Below are 27,176 nucleotides of genomic sequence, written 5' to 3' on the forward strand. Positions count from 1 at the left end.
GCACAAATATTTTAGAGTGTTCATCTTGGGGAGAGAACATGAACTCCCATGGTTTGGTAGTGTGCCAGTAAATGAGTTAAAGGAAGTTTTGCACATAAATTATGATGTTTGCATGCATAGAGAAATTTTGGGTTCAACACCTTTCTGTTCAATGCGGTCGCAAGTCTTTTTCCCATCTCATATCTTATCTTTTCCTTTACTTATGTTACTAACCTCCTCCAAGATTTGAGTCTAGTGGAGGGTGTTGCAAATAAGCTTGGTTTTCGTAATCTGCTTGGAATGAAAGGTCTTAGGAGTGCTCTTAATGAGTATGTCTTAGCAGTGGGTGTGTTACCTTATGCAGGGGTGAGTGGTTTTTTGCAAGATAAGGGTAATTCAAACTTCTTAGATTTTGTGGCGTCTTTTTCCAAAGCTTTGGGTGGTGGCAATTTAGGACAAGTGGAACATTTAATCTGGTGCTATAGAGGTTATTTATCCCAACGAGCTTGTGAAGAGTTAAAAGGCAAGGCTAGAGCAGTTGATGAACTTATAATGCATGATCACGAGGTATTGGTACAAATTGAAATGGTGGGGTCTTCAGCTAGGCAACCTATCGGTATTATGCAGATTAATAACCCATTGGGCAGGTTGGACCTCTCGGCAAATCTGGAACCTTCTTAGATGGAGTGGGAACCATATTGAGGAGTATTGACTGACTACACACTTGTACAGTTGGTTTTTTGGTGAGAATAGTAATGGATAAAACATGCTTTCTACTAGTTCATGGTTTTATGGTCTCATGCTAGTTTACTTGGGGTCCTCTCTCCTCCCTTGAGAGAATACTCAAAAGACACTACCCATTCTTGTAGATTTCGCTGGATTCTCTTCACTTTTTATTTGGATATGTAATACATTTTTTGCATACCAACTCGAGGCTAAGGCTGTTGGGGTGTAAAGTTGTCAATTTCACAAATTCGTTCTTAGTATGAATTCAGTGCTTTTTGTAAATGTGTAAATTTATATTATTCACAAATGTAACTTTCAATGAAGGAACCAATATTGTAGAAATGTATAGTTATACTCCAGGCAAGTCTTGTAATCAGGGTAAAGATTGAAGGGTTTCTTGTTGAGTTCTTCCCTTCACGAGCCCTTGAACCAACTTTATTAATATAATTATATTTTCGGTGCCTTGCCACCTTTCGCCAAAAAAAATAAAAATGATATATGACAACTAACATAGTCTTAGACATTATTGACAACATATGTTTATTTAATAGTAGGTATGGACAAAAATATTAACATGATAAACATTAATTATGTATAAATAAATTATAATGTTTTTGATAAGATAAAGGAGTTCAAACAAGTGTTGTTACTCTAATAAAGTCTAAAAAAAATAAGTTCTTAATAAAATAAAAGGAAATAATTATGAATTATAAAGGCATCATAAAAATGCGAATAACTAGAACCATAAACGACAACAATAAGAACTATAAATAACACCAACAAACATAAAACCCAAGGGTCCCCAACCAATCCCTTAAGACCAAAACAATTGTTCTAGCTTTCAAGAGCTTATGATCCTCTTTATTTGACAAACATGTAGCTTCCCAATTTGACATCCTTCAAGTTTTTCTATTTGTCTCTCTTTTTGTAAAATCTTAAAGCTATTAATATGAAATTCAAATTCTTTTACTAAATTAAAAATAATATTGACAAATATATATATATATATATATATATATATATATATATATATATAGAAAAAATCATCTATTATACAACTACCACTAATCTATATGACTAATATAAAACACTACAATGAATATTAAATTAAATAACTAATAATATAGGTAAATATTCAATATTACTATAAATCTAAATACAATTATCAACAAATTATAATTTAAAAACTAATAATAATCTAATTTTAGTCTAAAAAATAATTAGAATATAGCTAAAATAATTATCGTATAAATCATTTGTTTGAATTTTCTTATTTTATTCTATTGACTAAGATTAAAAATAATTAAAATATCGGTAAAAGAATATAAACACTAGTAGTAGCTTTATAAATTTATTCATTTAATTGTACTTATGTATAATAATAACTTAATTTATTATTTTAACAAGTATTAGGTGTTAGTAAAATTTAATAAATATAAGAGTGATTATTAGTAATGTCCTTAAAATATATACAATATATGTAACAAAGGATAAATATTATAATTAGATAAATATTTAAGCCTAATTTAATATGATAAAGAAATATTAATTTAATGACTAATTATCTTTTAATTGATTTGACGCCGTAATTTTACATAGTTAAAGCATTATGAGATTGCTAATTGAATTCATTGCCATTGATACAATGCTTGTAAAATACAAAATTACACTACTCTTGATTTTTTTAAAATGTTAGTGGAAAGATTTGGTATATTCATCATGATATTTATGGTCATATTTTATTTAACTACTTCTAACAATCTTTCAAAAGTTTGGCGAAGGCAAAAAATAGAAGAAAGAATGCGACAATTTTTATGATTTGTTTTCTTCTAATTAAAAAGTTATTTCAACAACGTATTAATTGAAAAATTTCATTAAGATTACAAATTGATTGAACCTATCATATTAAAATAAATCAATTATATAATAAATCAAATAAAAGAAAAATACTAAATAAATATGATTGATTTGTGAGTGCACAACAATAACTACTATATACAAAACTCAGAAACAAAAACATGTATGTATTTTTCCTTAACCTTCCCATCTCATAAATTGTACATCGTAAAATTATTTCTAGCATTATAAAAGCCTCAATCTGTTGCAAACAAGCGATACTGTGATCGCATTTGAGTTGCACCATTAGTGTAATACTTGCGGTTTCTTATTTATTTTTGAAAATTTTGAAAAATCTAAAATGATTTCAATCCTTAATCATATCTAGCAATCGCACTTTACAGCATAATTGCGTTTTTCTCTTTACAGCCTTCTGCATTTGTGTCTTTCTCCGACAAAGAATTTGAAGCCTGGGGAGTACCTTAATAGGGCAAAGAATACGAGAAAACAATATCATTGTTATTATTGTTTACATAGCAGATCTTTTTTTCACCCTCGGTCTATTCCCGCAAGATATGGACGAGGAACAATTTCGAAAAATTCTGAATCAGTTCCCTGTGGTTCGATCCCGCGACTACCGGGTAATCATGTGAATCTTTTCAAACCCCATGCTATAACCTAATTAGATTTATAGAAAATTGAGATGAGATTTAAAAATAAAATAAAATGAAATTGAGTAAGAATATTGCAAATGCGCTCTTTGTTTGTTGCAATTTACTTCATATTTCGTTTATTTAAGATTATTTTCATGTCAGAACTCCTGAATTCTGCACCCTTCTTTACTTTCTGTGGAAATGCCAAGACCTTTTTGCTTTCATGTCAGCACCGAGGAATATCTCTTTCTTCAAATTCACCACAACTTGTACCTGATTTGTTCAGCACTAAATATTTGTACATATATATCTGTGACACGGGAATTAAACACGGTCTTCATTGTGACAGCTAGAATGATTTATCACAGGAACTTATTTCATTTGACATGTCAAGCTCCATAATTCAGTAGCAGTGTGTGTTGTTTATTAAGAATTTCGTAAATGCTCAGTTTTTAATTCAATTTCTTCATGTTTCTTTTCTTCGAGATTTTGTTTTTCGAATTCTACAAACCTACACATGTCAGGGTTCTATTTGGAAAAGGTTTTGAACATTCTCAACGACTAAACCAGTAGGTCAGTCTTATGGACTTTGTTCCTTTTTCTTTCATAAAGACATACTTTATCGGGTTGGTTTCAAACTCAGGTTGGGGCTCGAGGGTTTGCACAATACTTTTAGGGTGTTGGATTCATTTTGGGTTTGTCAATTCAAGAGCATACATATATACACACATATATAGGCGCATGCACATACATATACACACATATACATATATGTATACATACCTATGTAACATGGGCACTTGGGGATATGAGGAAGGGTTTCCAAAACGGAAAAAAAGGGATTTAATTTGGGGTGGATACATATAATGCAATAGTATAATAACTAATAAATTATAATGCCAAATGCTTGAGCATAGCAAAATTGCAACATACCAAATATAAAATACAATATACTTGAATATTGAACACTAAACATTAAAATTTTCATTTTGAGCATTGAAAATTGAATTATTAATTGCTATTAAAATTTTAAATTTAAAAAATTCAAATTATCAGCAAATAGAAGATTCTGATTTATATTATATAAAAAATATCATAAAGATGATTACAATGAGTAGCATAATATCAAAGAAACTACAAAATCATGTCAAAATGTAGTGAAGGGAGGCCTCTTATTGTCCCCAAAGGCAAACTCCTTATCAATTGAAATACTGGACTTCTCACAGTCAATATCTGCCAAAGGAATGCCAACCAGCCCTAAATCTGCAACTGCTGCAATCTCATCCTCATCAATTTTTGATGGATCCTCTTATTCTACATCCCATTGTGCTGCTAGGCTCTCCTTGGTGTTTTGTGGTCCATGATACGCAAGACACTGTGTACAACCATTAGGTTCTCCCCTCTCTTAGAGGAAAGTCTGTTCCTCTTAATAGAGTGGATGAAGCTATGACTACATTAATTCCTCTTTGCTGCTAAAGAACTGGAAACTTGAGACAACAGACAATAGCTAGTGTGATAATCTTTGACCTCTATAATCCATGACATCTCCACTACAAAATCAGATTCTCTTGTGCCATAGTTCTGATATCCATCTTTGTTGCATCCAAATAACATGTAAGAGTGGCAAATTTCGTCTACTCAGTGCGAATCTTGGTAGCAAATTCATTATCATACATCTTACGATGCACTTAAAGAGCCCTGCCTTCACCCAATAATCTTGAAGTGTTGTAACTCTACCAAGCCTAGCCATGTACTTCCTAGGATTCAATGCATAAGAAACCATGTGCAAAGGAGGGTTCATCTTGTTCCATCTAAGCTGAATAATTGGTTGAATGTACTCGTTGTAGAATGCTAAAGTGGGTACTCCTCTTGCACAGTTGTTCTCATCTGGCCAAGCATAGAATCAATGCACTCATATGCCTGTCCAAGGTTAGGTGCATCTCCATCCCCATATATGATGACTTGGAAACTGGAGTGATGGTAGAGACTATGTATTTTGCATTGCTCCATAATTCATCACTCTTCACCATCTCCTTCACCCTCCTCCCCTCCTCTGCCCTGACCCCATCCTATCGGTTCCATTCTTGCATCATAACCATGAGTTGTAGTGGGCTTTTGCAAGTCAAGGATTCTCCCACAAAGAATGAAATAGGGTACATATCTAGTCTCAACTGGTTTCAAGAACTCCTTCGCGAAGCTCTTGAAGAGTGCATGTGAAGTGTGGTGGTTGCAGATATACATTGCACATCTCTTGCATTGTTGCCTACTTCTCTAATCCAATCAATCTTCCCCATGTCCTTGAGTGCATTGTTCATGGCATGCACACAATAGGGAGTCCACCAAATATGTCTATAGGTTGCCTCAATCAGTTTTCCTGTAGCTGTGCACACGTGTTGCATTTGTCACTACTTGGACCACATTTTGTGGCCCATCCTCCTCAATAGCTTCAACGACTACCTGAAGTTGAAAATCAACATCTTTGTGATGCTCTAAATAATCAACTCTTAAAAAGTATGGACCCTTTGTTCATGCAACCATGATGTTGATGAGTGGATGTTGACTACTATCTGTCCACCCATCCAAAACTATGCTGCATCTAGAGTCTATCCAACATGCCTTCATCTGCTCCATCAAAATATTGATCTTGGTAAACTAGTCATCCGAGAACATGGTCCTCAACTTGTGCTCACTTGGGGGAACAAATGATGCAAACCTTTTGCCACCATCGACATCATCTTCCTATTATAAGGAGATCGAGCTAAATGTAATGATATGCCATAGCAGAGAGCTTGTCAATGGAATCCTCTATTTGATTCTTCAACTGCACATCGAACAAATCAGCTATGGGATTACATGAACTTCTTGCTCAGCATTTCCCCTTGCCTTTGCCTTCCCCTGCTGAATGAGTGGATGAAGGTCCTGAGGTTGACCCTGACAACAGTCTTGCTTACTGATGCATGACATGAGTAGAAGTATGTGGCTGCCCCTGTAACTACTGAATTGCCTAAATATGGTGCCTAGCAGACAAAGTAGTAGGCACAGCAACTGCGCTATCCTTAAGAACACCACAAAGCTTATTCATCTCAACTTTGTACTTGACATTTTTAGCATCTATCAGAAATACTTGCACTCACACCATGTCTTGTCCAAAGAGCAAGTGTGCATTAACTCTAGGGATGCTCCCAAACCATCCTTCACCACAAACTTTGCATTGCCATTTTCTTGTGCCACCACTTGTTAGCATTGGGCTGTTACTCTTGTTGCAAATTGTTTGAGAGGAGACTTGTGATCATAAGGAACCCTGCAAAGTGTATCAAAAGCTGAGAGGGGCAATCTATAGAAGGTGGTCCACTAGTGATAAGACTTTCCTCATGCTTAAGTTCATAATCTAAAAGATCCGCATCCTTAGACTGAACTAACATTTCATCTCCATTGATATTATGACTATGAGAGCTCTTTTTGACACTGCATTTCACAAAATGAGTTTTTTTCAGCCTAATTAATAATTTAAAAAATAGAAAAAGATTATTAAGAAACTAGTTCTAGCCTAGGCCCTAATTTAGAAATGACAAGAAACAATAAAAAGAAAAAAAAAATGAAAACAATTTCAACAAGAATTTAGAAATTAGAAACAATATTCAACATTTTAAAAGAACTTGAAACTTACTTTTAGAAATTGAAATCAGGAAATAAAACAAAAAAAAGTTCTAAACACCCTACCTTGTGCTTGATGGATCTCTTCATGGAAGGTGTAGAATCTTCCTCCTCTTCTTCTTCTTGTTGCCCCGCTTTCACTTGCAATCACTTCTTGCACTCCTCCAATCACTTGTGGCACTCTTTTCAGTCTTCTCTATCAGCTAGAGCAAATAAGTTGAAATCCGAGAAAAATAGTGAAGTTTGGAGGGGCTTATGTAGGTTTAGAGTGGCCAAAATGAGACCCACCTCCTCTTAGGATTCAAGTAGAACCCTAATATAAAAGTTAAAACTTTAAAAAATAATTGTCTAACTTTTTTTCATGGTGGCACCATCTGATGACGGGGGACATGCAAACATCCCTGGGACAGTCAAGGGATGCCGGGAAATCCCTTGGATGTCTCAGGGACATTTGAATGCCCCCTCATCTTGATGGTAAGATGATGGCAAGAAGGCGACAGTGGGGGACTTGGGGAATGCCAAGTCTTTGTCCCGTGGACGTCCCTAATCCCGGTTCGTGGCGGTTTGGTGGAAGGATCCTAGTTTACACTGATATAGAAATGTATATACATATATATGTATGTATGTACACATATATATGAATAAGTGTGTGTGAAATATAAAAATATATTAATATAATGAACAGTTAGGTATACATAATTAATATTAATAATCTTATAAATATAATTTATGATATATCTGTTACTGTATTAATCAATACTAATAATTTATAATAATTTATAATGTATTTGATGAAATTATTGGTATTAATAATTATATGTATAAATTATTTGTTGTGGAACGAACTTTGACCTGAGAATATCAGATAGAGCACAACAGAGAGCTGCATCCTTAGCCATTGCCCATAGGTGCAGGCATAATGATCTAGAGGAGTTTGAAGCAAAAATTGCAACCATTGTTTCTTTCACTAAGGAAACAAATCTGGCTGTATATATTTTAGAGGAGTGTACATATTTTGCCCTACTTTAATGTGATTGAACATTGTGATGGGACAACCATGGAAGACATTCGGAAGATATTATTTGAAGAACTAAAACATGTCGATAGTGGAAGATCTGTTGAGAAGGATACATGACAAAGCTCTATAATAGAAGAAGAAAAACACGTAAAATTTGTCATGTGTTGTCCTAGGTTTGTCCCCAATGAACCCAAAGGTGAAATCATGAATCCTGCCCTCAATCCCGGAGTAATGGATTCAGACCTCAAACCTGGGCAGGAATTGGATTTGGGTGCTCTAGGGGGATGGACATGTAACCTTGTATAAAGATGAAAATCAAATATTTTAAATTTATCCAATTGATAATGGTCTGGACAAATGTGCTTTCGGGAAAATTTGCATTGCAAACTGTTATTCGGACATTTTGGGTAAAAAAATAATGATGTGGGAATAGTCTTACAGATAAGAGCTTCTAATATGGGTAATGTATATGTTGATGATCCTATATCATCAAGTGTGATAGATCATAAAGATTTGTTTAGCATGTCATCCCATATATTTGGAATGCGCAATATCAATAGGGAACTATGAAGAAAAAGGACTTACAACTCAGTAAGCAAGAGAAGTCTGAAAGTTCTGGGAGTTACTTCTTGCTTTTGTTGGGAAAATCTTCCACTCTAAGTCAAGACACTATTGGTCAAGGGAGAGTGGGAGAAATATTTCTACAAGTTAATGGATGGCGTAATAACAGAAGCAATATATTGTGACATCGTTAAAATGATGTTGGATGATGCCTGCCGGAGCCTGCTAACCATATCCCTTTTTCCTGTTTGTCCACTGTTATCATAAAATACCACTGTGTACCAGACCATGGCCAATGCACCTTTAAACTGTTTTGCAGCTCACTAATGACTGACAGTAATACCATATTGAAAAATTTGAAGTTTGAGACTTTCAGAATCTAAATCATTGCCGTTAATTTTTACTGTTATATAACTTTCAACATTACTATGAACGAATCATGATATATTTATTTCTTTTATACTACTGTTACTGCTTTCACTCCTATCACAATTGCTTTTATTGCTGTTGTGATATATTTAACATTTTTTTAATGTGATGATTTTTTTTCTTTATGTTATGAATGTTTTTCTTCAAACATTATAAAAAGTTGCCTTGCTGTCAGGGGCATCTGGCTGTCCCTGGGGCATATTCTACTTCTGCAACACATTTTGGAAATGTTTTGAAGATTTTAAGATTTTTTGGGAATGGCTAGAGGATGTCCCTTGTGTTTGCCATATCAAAAATGCCATTGGGGACGGGGATGGGACTTTTTGGAAGAGGGAGACTTATGAAGGGTTGCAACTCTTGCCAAAAGGCAGACATGATGAAGAAGCATGATCTTTTTCTCACATGGGAAGAGAAGAAGGAGAAGAATGATCAAATGTAATGGGGGAAAGAATATAGCATATCTAGAGCAGATTCAGACCAGAAGTATAAGGAGGGGTCTGAAATAAGAATTGAGAAGGAAAGAAGAAAATAAGATATTTAGATCTAGAAGAAAAGATATGCAGATCTTAAATGGGATATGTGCAGATTCGAAAAGTTGTAAGACAGATTTGAGAAATGAGAGATAGGGAGTGAAAGGGGCAACAGTTGTTGTCAAACAGATGTATTTAGTTATAACCTAAGGGTGTGATCCTTTCTTAAGGGCATTAGCAAATGCAAGAGTGGGACTTCCTACACTCAAAGGAGATTTAAAAGAGATGAACTTCTTTGAAGAAGGGCACAAAATCAACAAGGGGAATCAATTGGGAGAATAATTTATTATTCTCAAAGGCAACAATGAAAAGTGGTCACTCAAATCTTATGAAAGGTGGTGCCCTTTCACTTATAAATTATAAAGGGAGATCATTCCAAGAAAACATCAATACATCATCACTCATCAATGCATCATGATAATCAAACAATCGATCAATTATCAAAGATCAATATAATAAAGTGAATAAACAATCAATCAATTAGCAAAGATCAACTCAACAAAGTGAATAAACAATCAATCAAATAATCATCAATCAATTCTCATCTTGGGATAGAAATCACTCATTAAATGTTTTTGAAATCAATCAGTTCATCATTCTAACATCAACCATTGGAGTGTCAATCTATTATACCCCATTCATTCATTCAATCAATGGAAGAGAAGGGAAAAATACATTAAGCAGAACATGTTATAATGCAGACTGGCAATCTTGGGTATGAGTATCATGTGAGATATATATTACATAATAAGTTCTAAACGATTGTTCTTTATTTGAATTATATATGCATTTCAGAGGAATAATATTAGTATGTGACTGTTCTACGTAGATATACGTCCAGACTTATACATGCATCTGCATACCTGTGATCTAATATGCACTTCATTGCTGACTCATGAATGTTGTAATATAGAATTTATATTTTCTGTCTACTGCAATCAGCTATGGCAGGGGAAATAAGGCAGTCACAGGAGGGAAAATGGTGATTAGGTCACTTTCTAAGCATGCCATCCCATGCTATGTGACTAAAGAGCCCCATGGGGCCAAATGGGACAAGGGGACTGCCTTTGGGCTTAGGAAGGATGGAATTTCTGGGTACCTTGTTGTGAATGATCCTCATGATCTCTATCATGGTGAAGCAATGCATATTGATGTTCAACTAGTGGAGGTGTGGTAGAAGTGACAAGTACGAGTACAATGGTGATAGGAGACCACACTAGGTACACCACCTCATTTGTATGGCAAGGGCCACATTAGGCCAGGAGGGAGATTGTATATCTGCACTGGGGCCTAGAGTTGGGGTCTAACGGGCACCCTTTCAAATTACCCTACCTTGTTACATCTATGGTTGAGACATTTTTAAATCGGATTTCAAGTAATCAATTAATCTGATATATATTTAATTCTAACTCAACAACACCTAATAATGAATTATGATTATAATGTTTCCTAACTTGCTTGCAAGATCTCAATCAAAACAAGAAGTTACCCCTAAACCTTACTTCTTTTTATATAGAAAGTATAATCTAGGGCAAAATTCGTGCTCTCCTAATTTGGGGACATTGCAGACACTTACCAACACTTCCTTGGGTTTACTAGCTTCTTGTGATTCTGATTCTGATTTGTTTCTTTTCTATCAAAGTTGGTTCTTTTGGGTCATGTTTCTTGATTTTGTCCTTAGCCATTTTCTTTATGTATTCATTTAGACCTTTTTTGTTGGGCAAATGGTTGTCGAGTGCCTCCAAGCACTCATCAAAGGGAACACTAGCTTTGAAATCATTTGGCAACCTTTGATACTGGTCAAAGATATTAGGGGCCTCAAATTTGTACCTTCGTCTTGTTTTTTTCATGAATAACTCTTGAATATAATCTATGCCCTCTTATTTTTGTAGGAACCTTGGTTGAAAATATTCTATTGGGCCTCGATTGAACCTTTTATCTCTATCTACCTTTTAGACCTTTAGATCTTTGTGACTAGATTGTATCCACAATGTTAGCTTTATCCTACAGTTTGGAAGGATCATAGCTCTGATCATTAGAAATGTCCCCTTTTTAATTCATTTAATTTCAAGCTCTAGCACAGTAACCAATATGCAGGGTGATGATATTTTTGAAGACCCGTATGATGTTGAGGCTTGATAAATGATGGCTTGGCTGACTGTTGGCATTTGAAATTACAAATTTTAATTACATTGAGAGGTGTAACTATAGTGGTAGCAAGGGATGGAATGCCATAGTGTGATTGTATAATTAAATTTATTAAAGAGCTAACATATGCTTTTAAATAACTCTTAAGTATATTAAAAAAAAAACTCTTACAAAATATAAAGAAAAAAGTTCCTAAAATGTTCCAAAGGAAAATAAAATAATTTAAAACAACTCTTTGGTATATAGAATAAAATAAATGCTAGTCATGTAAATAAAATCAGCATATTTATCTATTAAAAAAAATCTATCTAAAATATGTGGAGACATCCTTCTCGAGGTTCCTATTTTTCAATCAATTTTGAATTTGTAATTTTTAAGTGGAATAGGCAGCTCAAGCATTATATAGATATTTTGTAAGTTTGTTATGCTTATTTTGATAAGTTTTGATGCTTGATTGAGTAATTGATCTTTTAGTATTTCTAATTTTATGTTGGTTTTGTTTATTAAATGATGCAATGTGATAATCCAAACCTAATTACTCCTTTGCATACTATGTGTTTTTTATTTTTATATGCTATTGTATGGAAAAACTCAATCCCCAAATTTTATGTTCTGACCCCAACCCATGCTCCAAATTTAAAGCCAAACTAGTACTAAGCCTCGTAGCTGGGTGAAAACCAATAGCCACCCACAACACTAACACAGTTTATTTTCTAGCTAAACGCTTACATCTTTGTTGCATTTTTAGTTTAGTAATGACCTGAAGTCATTGTGATCCTTAATTTCACACACATCTAGACAGGAATGACATAATCATGTCTGATATCATTGCTGAAATTATCTGTTTTGTGTCAAGCAGCACAATTAACATTTCTTTTCTATTTTCAGGCAGAAGATGAAGCAGGATCAAATAATGTGTCAGTATCCTCAGAAAGGGATAAGGTTATTCTTCAGAACTCTTTCCTAATGTTTTTCACTTCTTTAGTAGCTGCTGCTTTCCTGAAAAACCAATTTAATGAAAACATATGTCAATCATTATAACTGCATTTTTCAATTGCAGCAAGTAATGGACTGGCATGATGCCTGGGAAAAATTGGATGCAGAAGAAACTGCTGTTGAAAGATCTGAAAAAGAAGGTATATTTTGCTTTTTCAATTGAACTTAAGCTTCATGCAAGTAAAAGTTGGAAAAAGTTCTAATTAGGTGCAAGAAACAATTGTAGAGTAAAGCAAGTTTTGTAAAATGTTCTCTATGGAAGAAAAAATATCCATGAAGCTTCCTATATATGGTGGGAAGGAAAATAGAGATATGCCTAGAAAAAATATCCATGAAGCTTCCTATATATGGTGGGAAGGAAAATAGAGATATGCCTAGACATTTAAAGATATGGGATTTTCCTGGTCCAAATTTTTTAAAGAAATTTCGGGATTAACGTGTGTCAATGTTTTCAATAATAAGGTCTCATGTCATGTTCCCGGTCCTTCAATTCGGTGCTATACTAGAAATCTAGTGATTAGCTATGAAATCTGTTGGACATCCTTACATTTTCATCCTTCTGAAATCATTACAGTCAGCAGCTTGCCCCCAGTTACCAGGCCCTTTGCATGTTGTATCTAAAGAGCATTGATCATGGATTCCATAAGATGAGCCTGCTGTAACATTCAATTTTTTCTAGTCTATTCTTCTTTGCTCTTCTCAAATGATAAAGAAATACTAATAGAATCTGGGATATACTAATATAACCAAAGTATCATTTTGATATAAGGGTATTTGAGATTTAAGGAACCTCTTTCATAGTTAATCACTCTTTAGCATGGTATAATGAATTAAAGACAAATTTTAATACAGATAACTTCATGTGAATTTTCAGCCAAACTACTTGAGTGAAAGGGGCATCATTATAAAATGCATTCTATGGAATTGAAAGTATTTCTTGATGGAAATGTTGATTCTGCACTTCACTGATAGTCATTGAAATATTAGTTGATGATGATTTTTTCATTAATGTTAGGTAGTTAAAATGTTTTAACAGTGTACCAGTGCTAATGTTGTCTAATGCACAAGGAATATTATTGGAAGCCAAGTACAGTCTAATATTGTGTGCTTAACTGTTGTTGCAGTCTGATGAGTATTAAGATAATATCTTATACTTTCTATAATAGTCAACTACTTGTCTATAGTCCGTCTTTCAGTCTAGATAGGAATGTTTCTTATCCTGTCTCTTTTGTCTTCAGTCCAGATAGGAATGTTTCCTATCCTGTCTCTAGTTTTGTTTCTAATTCTGTCTTCAGTCTACGTTGTTTCTTTTAGAAACAACGTCCTTGTAATTCTTTATAAGGAACACATTTGTTCCTCTGTTAATCAATGAATCATCCGGAAATCCGTTAATCTGCCAACTCTTCTTGAATCTTGTAACATGGTATCAGAGCTATTACTTAAATTTTTTTGAAAAAATTTATAATTTCTTCGTGAAATTATTTGTTTAAATTTTTTCAAAATTATTTCTGTTGAATTTCTCTAAAACCCGCTTAGGGTTTTCGGCCTAGAGAAATTCCTGAACTCGGGTCTGCTTGTGTTTGTTCAGCACACTCTAGCCCCATTCGTCCATGCACATCGATCGTTGAAGAAAAATCTGCCATTTTTTCAAGCTTTTTTTCAGCTAGGGCCGTTTTTTTTCGAAACCCTAATTTTTGGAGTCGAAAAAATATTTTGTTTGCAGATTCTTGGTGGGTTTTTCAAGAGCTCAACTGGGTTGTCGTCCATTTTTTCTGGGTGCCTCGATTTTCGAGCCAGCGGATCCAAAAAACGACAGTAGAATCCTTCTGGGTTTTTCGAGCTCTCTTCTGGGTCATTCTCTAATTCTTCTGGGTCTTTCGTATTTTTGCTTCGAAAAACGCGCCTTCACAGATTTTCACAGATTTTCATTGAAAAACGTGCCATGGCATCTCTGACAAATATTCTGCTCGAACATAATTCCAAATTCAATGGTCGCAATTATGGAACCTGGAAGCAGCGCATCATCACAATCTTCGAATATCGAGACACCGATCAACTTGTTCTGGGTGTTAAGCAGCGTCCGACTTCTTCGCTCCCTGATCAAGGCGAAGCTGCATTTTTCGCCTTCTGAATCTGTTTCTGTTTTTATGGGTTTGTTGATTTTCTCCTCAAAAATCATTTCAAGTGGTCTGTAATACGCAAGGTTGTGTGAGATTCTGGGTTTGTTGATTTTCTCCTCAAAAATCATTTCATGTTGTCTGTAATACGCAAGGTTGTGTGAGATTCTGGGTTTGTTGATTTTCTCCTCAAAAATCATTTCAAGTTGTCTGTAATACGCAAGGTTGTGTGAGATTCTGGGTTTGTTGATTTTCTCCTCAAAAATCATTTCAAGTTGTCTATAATACGCAAGGTTGCGTGAGATTCTGGGTTTTACCGTTTTTTCCACAAAAACGAAGTTTTGTAAATGCAACTTATTTTGAGTCATAACACTCTTCTGGCAAAGCTTCTTGGTTTCAGCATTCTGTAGATCCAGGGAGGGTCTCAATTATCACAGAATGTTCCGACATTCGTACGTTGACCATTAAGGGAGGGTATTAAGATAATATCTTATACTTTCTATAATAGTCAACTACTTGTCTATAGTCCGTCTTTCAGTCTAGATAGGAATGTTTATTATCCTGTCTCTTTTGTCTTCAGTCCAGATAGGAATGTTTCCTATCCTGTCTCTAGTTTTGTTTCTAATTCTGTCTTCAGTCTACGTTGTTTCTAAAAGAAACAACGTCCTTGTAATTCTTTATAAGGAACACATTTGTTCCTCTGTTAATCAATGAATCATCCGGAAATCCGTTAATCTGCCAACTCTTCTTGAATCTTGTAACAATGAGGTGTATGTGTGTTCTAGAGCTTTACATATTTGATCATGATCCCATCTCCACTTGTAAGATTTACAACGGGGAATTTGTGCCATCACAAATATGAGTGAACACAAATACAATATCATAATCCAATAATGCTATGATCAAGGTTCATTTGCAAAAACCCAGGCTCATTTGATTTCCCTCACCATGTTGCAAAAAGTATGGTCCTGGTTCAGGTTCAGATCCAGGATGGCCTAGGGTTTTCCCAGGGTTTGGTTGGGCAGAAAAAACATAAAATAATGCTGAATGGTTCATCTACTATGATTTTTTATTTTTGTGCTTGAACTGCAAACTTCCTTTTGTTTGTGGTTTAGCAGTGTTTGCTTTGGTGAACAGTGCAGTTTCCCAGCACTATGTTTAACATGCTACAGCAATTTCAGCCTGGTGCAGGTTACTCCCCTCCTCGTTGTCCCAGATTGACTTTGCAGATGATTGAAATAAGCAGATGTGTGGGCCTTGTCATCTCAGCTTGACTTGCAAAGGTTTAAAATAATGAGATGTGCGAAGGCATATATGCATACATGTCTTTTGACATTTTAGGGTGGATAAAATTATTTATCGTGTTATGGTTGTTATAGTTTTGTCTTTTGCATATCTATATGATTATTTATAGATTTTGACAAAATTATCTATTTATTTATCTATCTATACAGTGATATAGATTACGATTATAGATATAGATAGATATAGATATAGATGCAGCTATATAAACCTGTACCCTAACCTGTGAAAAGAAAACCTCTATAGTGGGAACCTCTACTTCAAATATGTACCTGGATTGAGAGCAAATTTTAAATCATTTAGTGATAAATTTTTTTGTACATTTGATGGTAATAATATATATATCATAAGTTGTAACAATAGCTTGTATTCTGCTTTCTTTCTGAAATTTCTTATTCTTGACAAATTTGATTTCCTGTCTGTGCTATGGATGAATAAGGTTTAATATTCCTTCATAACTATTCATGGTATAACGAATTTTCATGTTTCTGTTTTTCAATATTTGCTAATTTGACTGTCAATTAAGTAGGCTGAGAAATTTGCTAAAATGCATTGAACCCCTCTCGGAATCACAAATCCCACCTTTTGTCTTGCCTTCCACGAGGGACTCCAACTCCTTGCACCAGTCATCCCTAATGTATTATTCATCAGCTATAGAGCCTCTGCCTTTCTAGTTCCAGGCACTATGACAAGAACAGGTTGGTGATGCCTACATTTGTTCAGTTTCTGACATTACTCTCCTTGCAAGAAATCTTTGGCTAGGAAAATCGACAATTTATTCAGGGATTCATCATCACCCAAATTAAATACATTCTTCAACTTGTCCTTTAAAACTCTTCCCAAAATGCTACCATTGGCTTCACTAGTGAAGAGAAAAGTTTGCTTGCATCTTCTTCTCCGCCAAAAAATACGCTGCTTTCTAAATTCAGGCCTGTTGAGATGAAAAATGTGGCATTAATGCCTTTGAAGTGAAGATAAGGATGGTAATAAATGAAGTCCTTTTGTTGCCCAAATTGTCACATGCGCACAACCTCACAGCTGGGGCGGAGAATTAATGCCTCATCATTCTACTGCTCCAGGCCTTGTCTCCGTACTTTCCTGATGGATCTCCCACCCCCCGACACTGGCCACTGTTGTTGTTAATGAATGGCACCCTTTCTTCCTCCAATAAATCTACCACCAAATTAGAATAATTATCTATGTCCATGTTTCCCTCCCTTTTCACACATGAGATTTTGAAATTTATGAACATGGCCAAAAGGTTTCTAACCATGCTCACAATTTTGTCAAGTTTTCAATTCTTGGCTCAGGCTTTGATGATAGCTTTTGTGATTTGTGAGTCCCCTGCGAGGTGCAATCGGAAGATTGACATTTTATTGCTAACTTCACAACCGGAAGAGCTGCGTTGGCTTCTACTTCATCATTGGTACTTGAAAGAAGTTTTTGCATACTCATACCAAGATGTCCCCTCTCCAATCTTGTGGTATCCATTCTTTTTGGACTCTCCCTCAGTGAAGATGGATTAACCCATTTCAGTCCATTACCAGGGTGGTATATATGAAATCTTAAATTGAAATGGTTTAAACTTTAGAACTTTGCTTCTTGTTTCCCTAGTATTCACCCCACCCAAATTTCAAAATTATTAATCAAAATGGGCAAATGAACATCCAACTTCGAGCTTTAAAATAGGCAGGGGCTTTACCCAATTTTTAGTCTCACGATTCCAATTACTTCGGCTTGTTGTCAGCTCCGTGCTACACTTTGAATTTTCCAAATTGGAGTTGGGAGTCAAAAGTTATGTTATTCCAAAGTTTATGAAATTATTTGGAAATTTAAAATTCAAAAAGGCAAAAATTAAGCCCATAAGTTTTGGAAAAGTTAAGGTTAGAAAGTTAATGGTCGGCCTTTCGCTTCTATGGTCACATTACCTCTTTCTCCCCAAACCTATATGCACTCTCTCTCCCCAAACCACAACGTTTTGGAAAAGTTAAGGTTAGAAATTTGTTGAGATTTGGTTAAGGTTAGGAAGTTGGAGCTGGGAAATTGAAGTTAATGGTCAAATGTTTCTAATTACATTCCCTCTCTCTCCCCATGGCTGCTCGTAAATGGTGACAGCTTGTGTGTGCATTATTTCAAATTTAGTTTCTCTAGCAGCTGAGGTACTGGTGATTGAAAACTTTTATCAATTTGTGATGGGGTGAGGAAGTTGTCAATATTATTAATGCCGATGTCAACACTGTGAATGAGATTTATATATGCAAGCCACAGACGATTTAACAAATGCCTCAAACATATATCTCATGGAACACTGTCATTGCAAGGATACTGTCAAATGCCATTAAATAGCCGTGAGATTATCCATGGATATACTCGCAGAATGTAGATATCTAATCATCGCATGCCTATGCTTTGTTTGGTGAAACGATTAAACAAAGAACTTCACTCAAAATATGGGCATGAGTCCATTATGAATCAATGTCATGAGGAGAATTTGATAGTGAACATGATATATAATCTAGATGACATATGAAGCACACAAAATTTGGGGCTGCAGGTACTGCAGTTGAACGTTGGATATAGGCCCACATGCACACACCTACTGAATAAAAGCCTTTGCAAGGTCTGCAAATCATTTGACAGAATGTCTCCATACTTATCTATGCTTCAAAGCCATTAGGATAGAGCCCGAGGCATGCTACACATGAAGTATTTGACAGAATGCCTGAGATGAATCCCGTTTCTTTAGATGGAGAGGAATGGTATTGAGAAAATTTTAGAAATCTCATGTGAACACAAATTGGTTGATGTAAAGCCCAATTCCGTGATCTCAATCACATCTATCTTGCTTGTACCAAATGTGAATCATCATGGGAATCACCAACGTATTGTTTGCCTTGCAAGGACCAAGGGACATTAATGTTGCAGTTGCAGGTATGATGCACTCAAAATGTGGAGGTATATGCAGAGGCATCACTAGACATTATTTGACCGAATGCATTATAGAGATACCATCTAATTGAGTGCACACCATTGTTTGACATAGTGCAAAAGGGATCAGATTGAGGTGTGATTGGCTTGTGTTGACAGATGATTGACTTGTCCTCCACGTCTCCTCTACTCACATATGGTGAAGCGTTTCATTTATCATAGGCACTCATGTTGGCAGGTTTATGAAATGTGGAATACGATAAGCGATGGCACATAGAAGGCTAAGCAACGAGTAAAGTATAGAATTAATGGCAATGGCATACTAAGCATGACAACTGTTTGACATAATACCTCGTGAAAGGTTGTCTTGATAATCTTTCCCAGCACCACCCTTGCACCCATGCCTAAGTAGCATATACAGAGGATGTGCATTGTGCAACATGCTCAAAAAGATGTAATCTCTTTCAGGATATGCATGGAGTTTGTAACTACGATGGAGACATGTTGAATGTTTTATAAATTGCCTCAATGAGACAATTGTGCCATGGAACACCTCATACATGCATCGATTGCAAATGGAGGTTGTCAGCATTCAAATTTGATGGGTGATATTAAGCTGCACATGCTTGATCACTCAAAACTCCAATAGTTTTCTTAATCTGGCTCCCGATTATACTAGACACAGTGGAAGATTCCTAAGAAAATACAAATGACAGGTATAAATCCAAGCTCTACCATATTTCTTAGTATTGGTACTCGTGGGAAGAAATCAGAGCTTCAAAAGAGTTATAAATATCCGTCAAATGCAACCTCATGATGCTCCATGACCTCAGAAATTTACAGATGCAAGAACAAAGGAGTAAAGATGTTCACAACGTAAAATATTTCACAAACATGCTTGAGCAACAACAAAGTATTTATGCTGATATAGATAAGGGTATAGTCTCAAAGGAAGAAAAAGGATGCCAAGCTCATCTTGGTGGCACGGCTACCTCATGACACTTTTAACTGTTCAGGCAGTGAAGTGATGACAAACAAAGAGAAAGCAGATGAAGACAGAAGGCTACCTTCAAGACCAACCACATGCTTATCTTTAAAATTGCATATTTTGAGTTCTCATTTGGTAAAAGTGGCATGCGTCACTTGTTGTAATTCATAAATTAAGATTTTCACTTAAAATGGTATAGTTGGTTGTAATATGCATTCCAAATTTTCAAACTCTAACCTTTTAGGTAGTTATGAAGCCAAAGGGGTAGCGTTTGGGTAGTTACCTTCTAAAGCCTATAAATGCATAGTTTTGTCAATGTAATGGGGGGAGTCACTTTTTAGCAAAGTTTAGACTCTGGAGAAATTCTCAGAGGAACTTTGAATAAATTTCAGTTTCATATGATGTGTGATGGTTTTTGAGTTTGTATATTCTCAAAAGTTAATGAAGAGTACATTTGTTCGTATGTTCAAATTGTTCTTCTAAATTTTGATCACTTGTTTATCGTAGGTTAAATTAGTGATTTCATATATGCATTCATGTGGATCGTTTGAGTTGGTGCAAAGAAACACATTTGTTTCATGCTATCTTGATTTGGATGTATTCATACAGCTTATCACTTCGTATGTTGGGATTTTTTATATTGCTTTCACCATTATCACATTTGTATTCTCAAAACCCTTTGTATATCGTTGTCTTCTATGGATCTTAGTCATGAGTCGTCTGTCTGCTATTGGAGTTCATATTCCTATTTACTTTTAGTTCTCTCATTTCGTGCTTTCAGGTTAAAAGTACACAAAAATCCCAAATATCCACATCATACGAGGGAGCTGCCCCTTTCAAACGCAGAGGAAGATTGCAGGTTGATAGTGATCATTTGTAGTCTCTTCAACTATTGGCCCAATTGTCACTGTTCACAGGTCAAACAGGGTCAAGTTCAAAGATAATTTCACAGTGACAAATCTGTTTACCAACACTTGTCAACACCAACAAAGTGGTGGTGGTCGTATTTGCACTTTGCTTGTTGAATAGAAACCACTCTTGTTTAGTGATTAGGTTCCAACACAGTCATTGAGTCAGCTGAATCAGGTCTATATTTGTGATTCTGTATTCAGGTCTATCTTGTCGAAATCATAATTTAGGGATATAGTTCCATTTTCAGAGGCCAGAAATACATTAAAACTGGGGGGACATTTTGAAGTCTCCTGTTACTTCTCACAACCAAGAAACAGAAGATCTGCAAAGCCTGGAAGCCTTGGCTGACTGCTTTTACCCATTTTGGTTTATCTTTGGCCATTATAGGTTCAGGAATGTTTGCTAGAGAGATACAATCTTCGTTTTTCTTGTTGTTTCTGTTTTATTTCCTTTTTTGCGAATTTTGGGCAATCTTGAGCATAGCATTTGAAATAAGGTTGTGGCCTATTTGTTTCTCATATTAACTTAAGAATTTAACAATTCATAGCCCTTAATATGACAAGGAAAAGAGCTTCTGGAAAGATTGTATTGATGAGAAAACAACATTTCCAGGCGCTTTCTTGATTCATCATGATGATCAGTCAAATGTGGTTTTTATTATCATGTGCTGCAATGATGAGATGTATTGTATTTAGTGTTTGTATGTTTTCAACATCATTTTATTAAAAATATAGCATATAGTTGTAATACAAGCAGTAGTTAAAAAACTCAGAGTTTGCAAAAGCTCCCAACATTAAAAAACACATAAATTTATAAAATATTCTTAAAAACCATGCATGAAGTTGGATAAAAATCCATGCATGAAATTGAATTTACAATTTTCATAAGTAGCCTTTTATTCATTTACAAATTAAAAAAAATGAGTTCAATTCACATCGCATTGTCATGAAAATAAATTACCTAACCTGTTAATATTTTATGATTTTTATCCTTGAAAAGCATGTTGCTCAAAACAAGTTTTATTTTTTTCCTTTTTAACACCAGAGCTGCAGTTTGGGATTTGGAGAGGCAATGCTCTGCAGAGCATTTAGTGGGTTTGGGAGGCACCGAACCTTCATGGTGAATTCTTTGAATGCTTGAAAAATTGTTGAAAACAGTTGATGATTCAGAATAGTGAAAATGGCATTTTTTTGGATGGACTGTTTCATTTTAACGGAAGCCAATTTTTTTAAATCTTGAACTCACAAATTACTGGTGAGTTTTAACAAAAAAATAAGCAATAACTTCCCTAGCGAATAATTCATGCATCCTGTCTGACCTGCAAGACCTATAAGTTATTGGGGATTATTTGAAGTATTCTCCAAGCTACGCTTCTTTTGAATTGCAAATGTTCTTTAATTTTGGATCGAAAAGACTAAAACATATGTAGGATGATTGCCATTTAATTGATAGTTTAGTGCTGGTGAAACATAAAAGCTTCTCCAATTTGTAAGGAAAATCTTGAATAACATGTTGATGTTAATGTGTAAAATCCACACAATCTCTTTGTTTGGATTCTTACTATTTTTTAGTGATTGTTTTAGTTGGAGGATTATAATTTTGATTGTTGGAATTCTAATGCTCAAGGCTGATACCTTGGTTCATGCTTTTGTGCAGATATATTCTGGATGCATCTCAGGTCATCAGTTGAGCAGAAGGTATGCTTTTATATCATCTTTGTAAGGCTCATCCAAGTCTTGAAGTAAGACAGACAATGTGTTAACAAAGAATTACTATCACCCAAAATCATACAGGTTTGGTATGTATTGTCTTATGGTACATGATTCTAAAAGACATCCAGAATAAGGCTTGGAAAATGTTGTTTGAAATGAAAAGTTGCCAGTGTCTTGAATATGTAATAAGTATTTTCACTGAATATGATTTCCCATTTCCAGTCTCCAACTTACTGTTTTGCAGGCCATGAAGGATTGACACCTGTGATTGTTTTACATGAATTATAAATATCTGCCTAGACAAAGCTCTGTAAAGATGCAGTTTCCAAGTTAAAGTGTTCAACAATTTGAATACCTGGTGATTTTTTGTGTATCTACAGAACAGCCGCATATTTTGTCATCAGTTAGCGCTTGTCAACCATTCTTATGCAGGGACGTGTGCTACCCCTCAACCCTTGCCCCCTCCTGAAATAAAGGTTCTGTTTTGAGGATGGGAACCAAATGTGGCCATGCCACTCCCTCACTGCCACTTGCAGGGGGAGTGGGTACCTTGAGACATCCATGCCAAAGACAGTGTTGATTATGTTGTCATTTACGTTGAAGGCTAATGATCAAGGTTGTATAAATCTCAGAGAATTGGTTTGACGTGCCTGAGCTGCCCAGCTGTCCACCTCAGCTGCGTACTTGTCCACTTGTGTAATAACTCTCCTCAAATCTGCCCTCAAAAAATGCTGATGAAAGCTCAAGGAATTTCATCAAACAATTCACATGCAAGGGACGTATGACTGATATAGTATTTCAGCTAGCTTTAAATGACTCTTCTTAAATTTGCATCAACGAGAATCTTGTGCTCGAAGATTCCAAATGGACTAAACAATGACCTAACATGAGTGTGCTACTAATTTTGACAATATTTAGTGCATATATATGATCTAAGCATGAGAAATGAACACCTACAGCGAACTGACATTTTTACAAACAGTCAGTGTGCAAACTAACTAGCTGATAAATAATGATACCGAATTGCTTAAATGACACCAGCAACTATTATCTTCTTAATTTGCAATGAAATTTCTAACACAATGCTCATGAAATATGGCCAAGACTTTTGGCATTTACATGGATTACAAAATGATAATGCTGGTATAATGCACACTTACAACTGAAACTTATAACACCCTAAAAAACAATACTAATAAAGGAACCTGTTTGTAGATGGCTGTAATAATTTTCTTCAATGCTGCCCCTTCTACTTTGCATTTCCGATTTGCTTTTTCGCACTACTTTTTCAGACTGCTTTTTCAGTTCCGCTTTTTCGGACTGCTTTTTCGTATCTGCTTTTTCGGACTGCTACAATGTTGAATCTCAAGACCATATCTTTCAATGGCGTCAAGATTTCCAGCTTGAAGGGATTTCGTCCTTCAAACTATTGAGACATAATCTTCAAAAAATTTCCCAATTTTTTTTGATATTTCCAAGCATACTAAAGAGAAGCTCTTCCCTTTCTTTTATAGTGTTCTCACAAGAGCTCAATCCTTCGTTTTCTCAATGTGGGATAAAACATCACTCCCTTTATGTAACTTATGTCTCCAATGTGTTATAAAATAAAGGGGACTCTTTTAATTTAAATATTTCTCACAAACTATAGTCTATGCATTAATAAAGTTAAATATTTAAATTTAACTTTATAAAATAGCTTTATCAATACATAAAAAATCTTATTAATGATAAACAAGTCTTCTTGCCGATTTTAAACAATTACCATCGACATACCGCTGCCACTGGATGTCTGACCATATCCAGGATGACTTATTATAAATAGTAAGTATGCCCAAAGTTGCCTCAAAACCCCTCAGAAAGACCTGCAACTGAAACTATCTAGGCCAAATGGCCTCTAAGCTCCTTTAATGTCCTGGTTAGCCTACGGGACCGTGGGGAAATAGGCTAACGACAACATCATGCTATGAATGCTAAAAAGGGGACATTACAGTCCGCCCTTCCCAAAATTGCTTGTCCCCAAGCAATGGTCGAACAACAACCCAATCAATCCACCTGGATCCCAAATGTAGTCATGAACTATACTGCTGTCAGTCAACATAAGCTCCTGCAACAACTTCTGAAAATTAACCAAGAGGAATCCATAATCAAATTGGCGAATACAACTCACCCAAACTCCAAAGTCAGGAACCCATGAGAAACAAGCTCTCGAAATATCAAAACCCAAGTAGAGTAGATAACCCAAACTGCCAACATAGTAAATACCATCAACACATCCCACTAGCCTATGTGGAATGTACAGTACAATTCTGCAACAACGATGAATACTCCCGCATGAAACTGCACCAAATACAGAGAATCCACACACTGCACACCTACTGCAATTATCACAACTCTGCAGATCACCGGTCACTGTCTCATAACCATAACACCCATGCACTACTGATGGTGAATAGTCATTACACGGTAGATAGCAAAAACGAGAGCCCAGACCAAACTTGTCTGCCATCAACTCCTCAATACATGGATCAAAAGCAAACCGATGAACATATCCTACAGTATAATGCCGGTAAAAAGAACCAATCCTAGTCAAAGACTCATCCTGCAGACATGATACAACCAACTGTGACTGATCATCAGCTAAGTCAGAGGATGATATAGCCAAGAGTGCAGAATCAACAACAACATCACCAGTCTCTGTGCCCGCCAAGTCAAACATATCACAATGCTCAGTTGCAGTGCCCAACTCAGTTGAACCTACCTCCAGTGGAAACGAAACAAATATGCCAATACTAGTGTCGTGGACAGATATATCCTCATCTCCACTACCTCTATCAGCCTCGATCATGGACATCCTCGGATCACCAGACACCACGGTCTGTGATTGTACAAAATCTGGTAAAGATTGAAGTCGTTCTAACTCCATGGTCACCTTAGCTAAATGAAATTGTGACTCCTCGAAAGCCAACTGTGTGCTCTCAAGAAACTCAGAAGTCACCTCGAGCTGCTGAGTAAGCTCGCTCACCTCATCTTCCTTGACCAATAATGCATCATATGCTGTACTGCCCCACTCCATAAGATAATCTCTGTCGGCTGCCAACTGCATATAATTATGTTTCAGAATCCGGATAGCCTCCCATAAAGAGTGGATCTCTGTCAAGGAAAGATAACTGCCTCCTTGCTCATCACTAGTAGGAGAACCCCATCCATAAACTGCTAACAACTGACGAGCAACATCGAAATGCTCGCAAGCGATAGAAATGTCTCGCTCGCCAACTCTCAGCTGACTAGACACATGATTGTGCTGACTAGTCGAACTCATATACTCTATCCCTGGTACACTGTCCAAAGGAGTAACCTCAGAATAGCTATCATCTGTAATACTCAGATCCTGGGACTCTTCTGTAAACTCTGTCATATCTGAGAGATCATCAACCCATTCCAACAAGAATGGTCGACTGGATATATGAACAATGCCCAACATAGGTGTGTAAAAACTAATTCCAGCATCAAACAAGCTGCTGGCATGGATGAGAACTACACCTGGCAAACTACTAATCAAGTCCATGATGGTGCAACAGATACTACTACCAAGGAATGATAGATATCTCTGGTCAAAACGATCCCAAGTACTAAGATAAGGATCCCAACATCTAATCCATGAACGAAAACCAGCTGGCAATTCAAGTAAACTTCTCACCTGAGTAATGTGAACAATACCAACTGACTTCACGCACCTGTCTACAATCTTTGAATCTGGAGTGTGAATGCTAGACATACTCATATCATCATCAACATGTGACCCGACTGTAAAAGAAAACTGAGTCCCTGGTATATGCGCTAACTCCCGAACTGAACTCACCTCAAGACAAAGCTCGTCCACGTGTCTCTCAGAATCTTGGAGAGCCAATTGAGTACACACCAAGGAATTCCAAGTATCCTCCAGCTCATGAAAAAACCGGTCAACCTCTTTCTCCTCCTTCTTCACTGCATCTAAATAGATCCTTGCAAGATTAAGGATATGATAGCGATCTGAAAGTAGGTGTATGTAACTTAACTTCATTGCCTCCATGCCTTCCTTGATCTGTTGTAAGTCGTCACAAGAAGAACCTGTTGTGACTCCTTTTTATCTCTCCTGCAGTTGAATCATCCAAATGTGATTCTCAATCAATCCATGTATCCTCTCATGATGAGATAACACCGTGACAATATTCTTGTCCCTTGTCTTCAGTTGGCTTGCCAAACCAAGTAAAGAGCTACTAGCCTCTATCTCATGTGAAGAAGCATCCAACTGTGCTTGATATTCATTTTCTGCAAAGTCCTGAATGCTCACTTTTTGATCAACTGTACTATCCTCAAAAATGACAATATCCTCAACTGCTATAACTTCGTCCAGCCCAACTGTACTGGAATCACTATCTGTCTCAATCGCACAATCCGGTGTCCCTGTGATATCACCTTCTGGCTCAACCTGCACAACGTCTGTAACCCCTTCTACCTGTGAAGATGATACAGATAAACCATTACCTGAAGATGTGCTAATGTCTCCCTATATCGAATCAACATGTCTATTAAACTCCTCATACAAGTTTTTGCCTGTCATAGGGAAGGTACGATCCTTAGGCCTGTCAAAATGTTCAATCAGCCTCTCCTTAAACTCCACATATGAGGTAATGTGTGCATGACCCAT

The 27,176-nt window shown here is 35.9% G+C and overlaps 1 protein-coding gene across 2 annotated transcripts in view; it reads left to right on the forward strand.

The window, feature by feature from the left end:
- The first annotated feature begins 2,821 nt into the window (after nucleotides 1–2,821).
- The window catches only part of LOC149541441 (octanoyltransferase), an 86,807-nt gene continuing 62,452 nt past the window's right edge, over nucleotides 2,822–27,176 (forward strand). For both annotated transcript variants that reach the window (XM_089796699.1, XM_089796700.1), the window contains exons 1-5: nucleotides 2,822–2,852; nucleotides 2,971–3,182; nucleotides 12,423–12,476; nucleotides 12,595–12,670; nucleotides 22,434–22,474. In XM_089796699.1, the coding sequence (XP_089652825.1) occupies nucleotides 3,117–3,182; nucleotides 12,423–12,476; nucleotides 12,595–12,670; nucleotides 22,434–22,474 (237 nt within the window). In that variant the 5' untranslated portion in view covers nucleotides 2,822–2,852; nucleotides 2,971–3,116. The remainder of the gene's footprint in view (nucleotides 2,853–2,970; nucleotides 3,183–12,422; nucleotides 12,477–12,594; nucleotides 12,671–22,433; nucleotides 22,475–27,176) is intronic.

This window comes from Cupressus sempervirens, chromosome 8, assembly GCF_028749045.1.
Source record: "Cupressus sempervirens isolate cs-2001-9-10 chromosome 8, ASM2874904v1, whole genome shotgun sequence".
Taxonomy (NCBI): domain Eukaryota; kingdom Viridiplantae; phylum Streptophyta; class Pinopsida; order Cupressales; family Cupressaceae; genus Cupressus; species Cupressus sempervirens.